This window comes from Tetrahymena thermophila (genome assembly GCF_000189635.1).
Source record: "Tetrahymena thermophila SB210 genomic scaffold scf_8254379, whole genome shotgun sequence".
NCBI classification, from domain to species: Eukaryota; Ciliophora; class Oligohymenophorea; order Hymenostomatida; family Tetrahymenidae; genus Tetrahymena; species Tetrahymena thermophila.
The window spans coordinates 25,788-37,711 of NW_002476163.1; the positions used below are offsets into that span (position 1 = coordinate 25,788).

At 24.1% G+C, this 11,924-nt stretch overlaps 2 protein-coding genes across 2 annotated transcripts; both read right to left on the reverse strand. All coding sequences in view use genetic code 6, as the record gives it.

Moving 5' to 3' along the window:
* Positions 1 to 116: 116 nt before the first annotated feature.
* On the reverse strand, positions 117 to 8,965 carry TTHERM_00298270 (hypothetical protein; the record flags this gene model as incomplete). The annotated part of the gene is made up of 16 exons (XM_001024461.2): positions 117 to 833; positions 884 to 1,020; positions 1,076 to 2,780; positions 2,834 to 3,274; positions 3,323 to 3,991; positions 4,050 to 4,601; positions 4,662 to 5,197; positions 5,258 to 5,447; positions 5,507 to 5,770; positions 5,833 to 6,214; positions 6,276 to 6,843; positions 6,899 to 7,517; positions 7,570 to 7,740; positions 7,788 to 8,021; positions 8,098 to 8,333; positions 8,725 to 8,965. The coding sequence occupies 16 exons, from the start codon at positions 8,963 to 8,965 to the stop codon at positions 117 to 119; spliced, it is 7,662 nt and encodes a 2,553-aa protein (XP_001024461.2).
* Positions 8,966 to 10,689: 1,724 nt separating this feature from the next.
* TTHERM_00298280 (von willebrand factor type A domain protein) lies at positions 10,690 to 11,817 on the reverse strand (the record flags this gene model as incomplete). Its single annotated transcript, XM_001024462.1, has 1 exon — positions 10,690 to 11,817. One exon carries the CDS (start codon positions 11,815 to 11,817, stop codon positions 10,690 to 10,692), a length of 1,128 nt encoding a protein of 375 aa, XP_001024462.1.
* Between the last annotated feature and the right edge of the window lie 107 nt (positions 11,818 to 11,924).

Genomic DNA, 11,924 nt, shown 5'->3' on the forward strand with positions numbered 1-11,924 from the left:
TAAAGCATTTTACACAATATTCAATAAAAAAAAAGTGAAGAAATATTTATTTTATCTAAAATCTTTTAATTAAAAAAAACATATTAGTGTATTTTATAAAATAACAATCATGATTTTCAGTAAAACATTAAATTTTTCATTTTAGCTAAGCCTCCTACTTCCTTTTTAAAAGTAGCCATTTGCAGTTTCTCTGCATTTCTCTTTTTCTTCATTAGCTTTAATACTTTTTAATCTGTTGGTTTTAGTTATTAACTTAGGCTAATTTATTTCTTTTTTTGTTAATTTTCACCATTTAATTTTATTAGTATTTGATTTAATTGAGCTCTAAAGGTGATGTTGAATTCCTTAACTCTTTCATATATATTCAGGAATTCTTAGTATTTTTTATACTTTCTAAACTTTTTATCTAGAGCAAGGTTGACTTATTCATTAAACAATTAAGAAAGCTCTTAGAAATAGTCCTATGTCTTCAAATAGGATTTTGTTATTAAACTGAATAATTCAGCTCCAACAAAGTGCTGATAATAATAAATTTTTTAGATATCTTTTTCTATCTATTTAATTAGCTCAAATGAGTTAGCTGCTTCCTCAATAGCAATCAAGCAATATTTAAATTGAGATACAAAATTCTTCCTTGAGATTTCATCTTAAATGTTGTAATAATCAGAAAGGTGTTTGAAATTTAGACTTGATCTATAGATGTAATCAAGCTGATCTTTATTATTCTTTAAAAATCTTTAGATTATCTTTATTTTTTAATTTTTGAGTTCAAAACTGCTTTCAAAATATTTTTTATCTTCTCTATACTTCTTTAAGTTTTAATCCTAATTTGACTTAAGTTTAAAATTAAAATTAAACAGTTTTAAATATGTTCAAAGCTTACTTTGTTGATGATGTTTATTTCTTCCCATTTAAAAAAGATTGTTTCAAATTCTTCTGTGAGAGAAAAATCATATGCAAAATCCTTGGCTTCTTCTACTGTTTAAATATCAAGTAATCCTTAATAGAATTCATTTTAACCTAAAATAATTATTAAAAAATTTAGTCTTTTTAATTTGTTTATGATAAATTTTACTTAAAAAATCATTGATTTCAGGAGACCAATCTAATAATTTCAATGCTGAAATCAAGTCATTCAGTGACTCAAACTCAATTTCATTGACATTAATGAGGAGAGTGAAAATCATTTTAAAGAGAAATAGTTATTCTTTCCTGTCTGCGAATTTCACAGATTTCAAAATATTTTAACAAATTTCATCAATGTCTTCAAAATTTTAATAGCTTTCTAAATTGAACTTTAGCACACCATCTTATTCGTGATCATATTAATAAAGGATACTTTGATTTAAAGATAATATCTTATAAAAAGTTATATCTTATTAAGGTATCAACAACTTTATCTATTTATTTTCTTCATAATTGATAATTAAGTTAGCTAGAATTTATTCGTATAATTGCTAATTTAACTCTTCAATAAGTAATTTCTTATATGAATTAAAAAGCATCTCATTATAATCTTCTGTAAGCCCATAAACTAATAACTGCTACTTTTCTTCTAACTTTTAAAATATTTCATCTTTATGAGAAATTATTAATATGTTGGTAATATTTTTCATTTATCCCTCCCCTTAAACTTCATCTTTTAGATAAAAATCATAATAATCTTAATCACTATAAATTCTCTTAGCATGTTCATTTTTAACTTAATGCTTATTGTCTTTTACTTAAATCAAACTTTAAAGAGAGCCCTCGTTAGCTGTTGAAATGCCTTATATGCTATCTAAAAGAGGCTATATTTTACGATTTATGAGCAAAAGTATTACATTTAGAGGAGCTTAAATAAATTCGAACTCAACGTCACAGTAGCTGATTAGATCTTATTCATCAACCTACTTATAGTTTTTCAGTAAAGAATAAACTAAAAGATTTGATTTATGGAGAATAACTTTGTTTTTCCCAAGTATTGATAAGACTCTATCAGATTCATTTGAAAGTAACCTTATTTAATATGCAGAAAGTATTGCTTAAGCTATCCTTAAAGATTTTTTATCAGATATGTTATTATAATTTTTTAAAAACTACTTTAACTTATTAAAGATATCTGTAAATTGAGATAGCATTTTAGCAGGCAAATTTTAGAAAAATTTTAATTAGGAATTGTACAATAAAACTAAATTTAATGAGGAAATAGTATCAAAAATTTATAATTCAGAGAAATCGCTGTTGTTTTCACCTAAAATTATTTTATTTCCATCTTCTAAAAGTTCTTATAATGTTTTCTGATCATTATGATTTTAATTTAACCTACCAAAGAATCTATACCAGATTGCCCTATGGTACTTAAAGCAATTTGGAATTTCAGCATTCTAGTAAAATTTTTGATTATTAAAACCTTTACTTATCATTTAATAATTAAAATCTTCCATTTATATTCTAGCTAGGAGATTGATATCAATAGATTCTATTTCTTAGCTAGAAAAGCTTTACAAATCATAAAAGCTAAATCTGTCTTTATCAAATAAATATTTTTTTTCAAGAAGAATATCATAAAAAGAAGTAAAATCACAAAAAGCAGATGCTACATCAAGAGCATCCTTTTTATCCATCAAATACAATATTCTTTTCCAATAACCTTAAAGTATTAACTATTTAAAACACTCCTGAGAAAATGAGGGCTCTTTTACTTAATCAAATACATTTACTACTTGATTGTTAAAATATTCTGGAGATATAGATTCTAAAATTGTATGAAGGCCAGCATTAGCTATTAAAGCTTATTCCTTGATTAATAAATTGAAAATTTGAATTATTAATTTATTAAATAATTATTTACCTTCTATTTCTTTTTTAAATAGCTAAGCTACGAAATCATTTAAGTCTATTATACTAAAGAATTGACCTATGATATAGGTGAATGTTTTACAGTAAGTAATGGAATAATTTTGCTTATTCTTTAAAATATTTTGTATCTGTTGCAAATTTGTAGCTCAATACTTGGTTAAAAGTATTTATTTAAAACATCCAAAACCTTTTCAATCAAGTTCTCATCTAATTTATTTAAATCAACTTACTCAATACCAGTGAGATGAGAAGCGAATCTATTGCTTTCGTTTAAAACAATTTCTTAGTCTATATTTCTCTTTATAAAATTACTAACTAACTCCATGACCTATGAGTCTATAAGCGAAGCTACTTCTAAAACACAAACTAAAGCTTAATCAGAAATATTTATTTCCTCTTTTGTTTAAATCAGTAAACCTTTTTATTGTTAATCCTTAAAATAATTTTAATTTAAAGTAATTGTAATTTTATCTGTATTTACCATATGAGATGAATCTAATATTGAAAATTCAGTGTTAGCAACTGACACAATAGATTATGAAATTTACTTTTTGAGCAATTAATCTAATGGATCAAACTCAGAAAAATTTTCAAAAGAAATGTCAGATAAATCAATATTTGATTCTTTTTCTATAACGCTGAAGCTATTCTCTAAGCTTTTTTTTAGTTTATTTTTATCATCAATAATAGAAATTGATTCACTTTGTTAGGAAATAGTTTCATCTTTATCAATCTTTTCTTAGTTGCTTTGTTCTTAATTCTTTTGTTGCTTTAACTTTTTCATTTAAGATGAAAGCTTTCCCTTTACTTTACTTAAATCATTTTGCTGTTTTTCCTCGATTTCTTCCTCCTCCTCTTCTTCTTTTAGACCTGGTTCTTGCTCATCCTTCTCAAATATTCTTTTATCTTTTAAATAATTCTTAAGTTTTTAAGAGGCTTACTATGATTTCTATTATTTTATTTATTCCATTTATTCATTTTAAATTGATTAATTATTCTCATCTAATATTTGATTTGAGTTATTTTAAAATGTCTCCTGTTCTTCATTATCCTTCTCTTCGATTATTTCTTCTTCATTATCTGAGAAATTGCTATTAAAAGATGAAATAGAATCATCACTTTCTCCTTCTTAAATTGTATCGTTTATAACCTTTATTTTTAGATTAGAGTATAAATAAATGTTTAAGCAAAATCTTTGAAATGTTTACCTGCTTTTAATTTTATTTCTCAGACTTTTCGATCAAGCTTCTTATATTCTAAAAAGCCAAAGTGACATACTTTTCTTTCAATTTTTCAATATCCTCTGGATTAAATTTATCTTAATTTCTTTAAATTAAGGATAAAATTTAAATCCATTAATTATCTTATTCTAAAGCAGTAATAGCTTTATCAAAATCTTGAGCTTCTTCATACAATAATGCAGCCTTTAGATGGTTTTTTTTAGAAAGGAAATAAGATTCTGCTGCTTCTCTAATTTAATTTATCTATTAATACAGCTCTCCTGCCTTTTCAAATTATTCTGCTGAAAAGAAGCATTAAGCTGCTTACTTCTTTCTATTAATAGATAAAAAGGTCTCCCCTACTTGTATAAAACTCTTTTTTTTCTCTTTAAGCTAGTTAAGCAATTAAGTTCTGAGATCTGTTTTAGCTTTACCTTTCAATGTCATATACTGTCCTATGCCTTATTTGAGTAAAGATAGCTCATTATCAATTTTCATAACTTCATTAGATATATTTGTAGCTTCAAAGTATGCTTAAGCCTTTTATATAATTATTTTTATAACATTTACATTAAAGAATTATCTAAAAAAAACGAATACTTTTTTTTCATGATTGAAATGACCAGATTTTTTAAAGCACTTAACAGCTTATTCAAAGTATTTATGTTTGAACATTTTTAATCCTTATTGATACCATTCTTCTTTAGTGTTTTTAACTAAAAGTTTCTATAATAATTTTATTGTTTAATCTTTTTCTGCCTTAATGAACTATTCTCTCTTTGTTAATTTAACTTCTGGAGATTCAATATTTTCAGAATCTTCCAAATCCTAAGAAGATATTATAGTAACAAGATTTTAAGCTTCCCAAAATGTTTGCATCTCTTTTCTTTTTAAATTAGATTAATCAAATATGATTAACCTTTATTTTGGACGAGTGATAGCAGTGTATAATTGTTTTAACTCTTAGCATAATAAGGAATTACCTACCCTATCAAAAGCTCTAAGCTATTCATTTTTAGTAATTACATTATGCAAAGTAACTTCATCTTTCTCCTTGTCATACTCTACTCCGTATGTTGTTTCAAATGTCAATTCATCCATATCTTCAACCTTCACTTAGTTTTCTACATTGTGTTCTTAATTATTTCAAAAATAATGCATTTAATTAACTTTATCTAAAATAAATCAATAAATACATGTAATCCTTTTCAAGAATAAGTCTCTAGATAAAACTTCTTAATTAATATCTAAAAGTTTGACACAATCCCATTACCCAATTGAGCTCTTGCTATCTGAAAAGAAGTCAAAAAGCACAACATCATCAAACTCTAGACCTTTAGCTTCTTTGATAGTTAAGCAAATGGCGTGTTCTAAAATTGGAGGTAACTTTATAAAATAATTATTTGACATAAATTATATTTAATACGATATAATTGTTTATTTACTTTCTATTTGCTTTCATCATCTTTAACAATAATCACTTAATTGCATCCAAAATCTAAAGGGACAAATCCTTAATCAGACTACTACCCTTAAAGCAGATTAAACAAAAATGATATATCTCCATTATCTAAGACAATTGGTTTAATACCTTTTAAGTTAGATCTTTCTTTCTTTAAAATATCAATTGAAGTAGGGAAGAGGCCTTCTAATAAGCTAATGACACTATTTGAAAGCTGCAAAATATTATTATGAGATCTAAAATTTGTCTTTTTATGTAAATAAAATTAAATGGTTTGATATGAAAATTGAAAAGCAATAATTTTTTTACTGTCAACTAATGTGTTTAATCAGTGGAACTCTGTTTTAAGTCATCAAACTTAAATCCTACTCCTCTTGCTATGCTTTAAGCAGAGTCTCCTCCAAAGAAAATGGAGTGCTCGTTTATTGATCTAAATATTTATATAATTTTAAGAGGTAAATCTTAGACTTCATCTATCATTGTAAGGTGTATAGATGGAATATCAAAATTGAAATTGTGAATTTCTCTTTCAATAAATAAGACCAAATCCATTAAGTCATATCCTTATTGTTTAATTTTCCATGCTTCATAATATTTGAACATACTATAAACAACTTCCTTTTGTTACTTTGAAAGCAAGTTATTGAGTTCAGATTCAACATAATTATGTTAGTCAATAATACTAAAACTCCTAAATTTTAAAAGTAAATTAAATTAATTTCGATATATAATTTATTTAATAAGTTATTTACTAATGTCCTTTTATGTTATAATAAATTTCAGTCCATAGAGTATAACAGTTTATCATAGAAGAGTCTCTAAATTTAATTGAAGCAACTGGCCAAAATATATTTTCAAAATACTAATAATCTACTTCAAATCTCCTTTCATGAGGTTCTTAATCATTTATTAATACTTTTTCTTCAGCTTTACGATGAGTTAATAAGAAAGTGAAATCCTCGACGTTATTTTTTGTAAATTATTTGATATCATCATCTTCTTTATTTTTAGTTGTTATTTTGAGTTACTTTTTTTGTTTTTCAGACTTATAGTTATTCCAACTACTTTAACCTTCTTGGTTAGCAATTTTACCTTGCTAATCTCTATAGAAAAAGGGATTTAAAAGACATCCTTCAATAAGCATCAAGTATTGTCTTACTGTAAAAAAAGCAGGGAAATCTGAAGATTACAATTCTTTTAAAGATTTGTGCTTAGTAGCTTGCTCTGATAGAACAAAATTCTAGCTTTCTTATTCATCTTCAAATTCATCATCCCCACAATCGATTTCGCTGTCTTGCTGATCATTCGTATTCCTCTGATCTATTTTAATAAAATTAGTAGATTAATTGATAAAGCTTAATTAATTATTTATTACCTTCATCTATTTTAAATTGCTCAATTTCGCTTTCAACCATATTTTAGATATCAACTTTTTCAAAAGTTGTATCCAAATCGTTATTTTTATTGATAGAATTTGTTAAATTTTAAATATTTTAAGCAATTAAATTTTAATCATTTATTTTCTATTATTCATTCTATTAGATTTGATTAGATTTTTATTCTTCTTCTTACTTTTATTTTTGTTTAATTCTTACTTGTTCTTTAATGTTTGAAATAAACTGATTATAGTATTTTTATATTTTGTTAGCCAAGACTGGCGATGTTGTAACAAATACGCTCTATAAACCTATAGGCTGATTTGTTAAAGCATCCTATAAAATTTTTTTGTTTTCTTTATATTTTATTTTAACCCTCATTCTAAAAACTAGCTCAAAGGTAAACAGCCTTAACAATGCACAAGTTGTTTTTCCTGTTCCTGATCTACCTATAACAATTGTATTTCCTTCAGAACCTATGGCATTTCTTTCTTCATCTGTTAACTTGATATTCAAATTTGTAACATTTTTTAGCAAATCAACTAAAACTGAAGCTGATTAAAAATCTGAATAGTTGTTTATTAAAGCATTATTTCTCCACACTCTACCATTTCTTTCCTAAAAAATAAAAAATGAGTCATTTTAACATTAAACAAGAATCATAATATACATCTTGAACTTATGTTCTTCTAAGGAAGTATTACGTAGCCCAACGATTTAGCTTTTTTGAAAATATGTAAATATACTAGTATTCTTGAGATATGACGTGATACTCAAATAAAAAAGGCTCATATTTTATTGGTTTTTAGAACTCAAGGTCTTCTTATAAAACAGATCTTATCTAATAAAACAAATTATTATTTAAGTAATTGAACTGTTGAATCTTACCACATCTCTTTTAAACTGAAGTTTCCCTTGCCCTACAGTTTCAGTGAATTTCTAGAAAAAAAACTAATTGTGACCTTTTGGGTTAGTTTACATAGGATTTATGATAAAGCCACTCCTGCAAGGATCGTTTAGGATGTCTTGATACTTTTTATTAATGTACTGCCCATCAATTTTTTCTCCATCTTATATCAAATTTAAAAACATGATGAACTACTTGAAATCAAACCTCTCAACCTATTTAATCAGAAAAAATCATGAAATAAATAATTTTTTAAAGACTAAATTAAATTTTCTATAAAGAAATAAATACCTTTTTAAAGTTTCTATCCAAAGTTGGAATCTTTTCAACTCCCACCATAACTAGCATATTAATTCCAGGTATAGAATCTCTTTCAATAATGAATTCTGTGAGATGAAGAGTAATACTTGTATAAAATTTGATTCTTTTTAAATGACTAAAGTTTCCTTAGCAAATATCTTCCATATTGCTTATAATCTTATAAATTTAAGATAATTAAAGCTGATTTAGCTTTGATATGAAATTTTCTATTATTTTATTGTAAAATATTATAAATAAAACTAATTTGCATCATACATGTAATAATTATTTATTAAATAACTTGATAATATTCATTTGTTGCTCGTAACTGTTTAGATAGATTTTTAAAAGTAGATTATTTTTTTTTGTTTGTGAAATGGTTGTATTTAAGTTCAAATTTATTTTTTTAATAAAATCTTTTATTTAATTTTTTTGCTGAATATATACTTATCAAAAAATATCCTTATTCTTTGAAATATATATTGCTAAAATAGCTTATAACATCAACATGATATTCATAGAAAATCAAACAGATTGTTAATGTTTACTAAAAGTAAAACTGAGTGAAATTAATTTAAAGATAAAAAAAATTAAAAAAAAGATGAATAGTATTTGTACTATGAACTCTCCAATTCCACGTGCTGTTTATCAAAGGATTGTTGATGATCATTTTTTATTCATCAGGAAATTTATTTATTTTTCCAGGTAAAAAATAATCTTCAATGTATGAGTTATAGCTCTCTAGCCATTTTATTATAAAAGATTAAGTATCCTCTAATGTCAATCCGGCTTTTTACTTAAGTTCAGACTAATACCTTAAGTATTTTTATTCTAACTTTTTAATGTCTGCTTAATCCATATAATGATCTGATAGAAGTTGTATTTATTTTGATTTGATTTGATATAATTAGATTGCTTAGATATCCTTTATTTATTGATAAAAAAATCATCTACAAATAATAAATAATAGTAGAAGCCTCTACAAATAATAAATAAGAATAATTATATTAAAAAGAAATATTATAATAATTCCTATTATCAAATTTTTTTTTATTATCAGAATGTTGAAAACCTAATCAAACCCTTCTTTCCATTACAAATTCTTCAAATATAATTTATTATAATCAAATTGTTATTTTTAATATTTAAAATAAATACATTTTAATTTCCAAAACAATCTGTATGGTTGGGTAGGAAAATAATATCTGATATTTATTTTTTAAACTTTTGAAATTTTATGATAAAACACAGCAATAATTATAAATTCAATATTAAATAACTATAATTTTGTTTAAATTATATTTTATATATAACTTTACAAATTAAAGCAGTAAAAAATAAAAAACCTTTGTTTTACAGATAAAATTTGTAAGTTAAAATAATATTAAAAAAATAAAAATGTTTTTTTTGCTTATAAAAATATATTTAGATTTGTTTTGTATCAATATTTAATTAAAAAAGCGAATGATTTCGATAAGCATAATATTAAAAGTAAGAAGAAAATTATTTATTCTTATTATTTTTTTGATTTATATCTTACTTGAAATATGTTCTTCGCTGTTTATCTTAAAAGTGATAATACTAAATTATCTATTTTTTTATCATCTACAAATTTTATATAAGGATTTGGGCCATCAAGATATAAGTCTTTTTTCTTGTTAACTGTTGTAATTTAATACAACAACAGATAACCCAACAAATGAAATAAGAAGAATTCCGATTAATTAATAAATACAAATTTTTTTGCATTTTTTTTAATTTCAGATTATATTAAAAATAAACCAAGTTTATCTTTACAAAGTAAAATCTCTTTCTCTTGAGGTAAAAGCAATTTTACCAAAGAATAATTGAAAGATAAAAATTAAACAATTCAAATAGAAGAATTTTTCTATTTGATGATTTGATGTAAAAATATCAAATTATTTTAGATATTTAGCAATAATATATCATAATTTTGATAAAAAAGAATTATATTATCTAATTTTTTATAAAAGAGAAGTTAATTTTTTTTAAACAATATATTTTATTGCATGAAAATTAACTTATTATCATTTCTAAATATTATGTGTCTCCTTAAATTGCCTCACTTTTTATACAATCTTGAATAAGTAATAGAGTAGATTTTAACTATTATTAATATGAAAATCATCATCAGTCTAGTTTTGTTTGAAAAACAGATAACTTAAAGTATGTTTCAAACATGATAGATAATTATTTGTTTTTTTTTTAATATAAGAAAATACAAAATTATGGCTTTTCATTTTTAGATTAAAAAGAAATTAGATTTTTTTTAAATCTGTAATTGATTATGGTTTTCAAATAGATCAGATAGAGAATATTTAGAATTAAATGTTTTAAATAAAATTTTTGATATTTTTTAATAGAAATTTAGATTTTTAAATTAAAGCATATCCAAAGAGATAAAATAATATTTTTATATATCTGTTTAATTATCAATTTAAAAAAATGTTTTATACTTTTAACTTTATTTAATGAAGTGACTGACATATTTTTATATATATATTTTTAATATTTTTTTAATCTGTATTATCAAAAAGATAATTTTCCATCATCCTCATCTTCTCATGCAGTTACTTCAATATAAGTACCACCTGTCATATCAGCAAGAGTTTTTAAAAGTTGAGTTGCATTATCTTTAACACTTTAAGGTTCATCTCCTCCAACAAGGAAAGAAACTGTGTTGATACGAATGTTATTTCTTCTTAATGGGTTAGTTTGTATAACCATATGTACAAAATCACTAATTCTGTCAATTCCTTCTGTTATAATACCATCTGACCAAATGTAAAGATCAGTAATTTAGTTGTAAGGATTAGACAACAAATCTCTTAATGAGTCGAAAAGGTTAGACTCCCCACCATTACGATAGACATTACCTACAAATGAATTCATAGCTTTTCTTTGTTCATAGCTTCCAGTTGGACAAGAATTGCATCTGTAATCAGTATAATTTCCCATAAGTATATAAGAAAAAGCAGTATAACTTTAGAAAATGTCATTTTTACTATAAGAAAATTATCTTAGTAAGTCATATCTTGTGACATTAGTACCATCTTCCTTAGTAAAAGCAATTGTTCCCATAGTCTTAGACTAATCTATAATAAAAGCTACGTGTTTTCCTTCGCTAGTAATTAAGAAATTATTATAGAAATACTTGGAATATTATTAACTACTTAGCTACTTATAAAGCATATTGTCATATGTAGACAAAGTCATATTAAGGCTTTATTAGTTTTCAATATTACCCTATAAGTCATAAATTTGGGAAACTATTACTCCAGAAGCAATACCATCAGTTACTGATATGATCTTTAAAATTTACTATGCTTCAGCAGTAGTAAGAGGACCAATATAAGGCTTCATTACTTCGATAGCATAGTTTCTGACTAAGTTGTACTCTGGATAGACTGATTCTTTCAATATTACTAATATTTTGAGTATTTAGTTAGCATTAAAGAACTTGCGTTATTGCAAAATAAATGACTTAATAGCGGAAAGTTATTCTTAGTCAGACTTTCCTAAAAGAGTCATAATAAAAGTGTCTACTGAAGTTTCATCAATAAAACTTATGTAAGGACTAGGACCAGTCATTTATAGGTCTTATTATTGGCTGTCTTAGTACAATCCAATTGTTAATCCGATTGTGGATAAAGCTGTAGCAGCTAAAAGTGCGAGTAGGACTTTATTCATTTGTTTTATTTTTTAATTGGCTTTTTTTCAATTAATTAATTATTTGTATAATAATTTCCTAATTAGACAAAATAAGTAAATAAATATTTGGAAATAAAAACTACTAT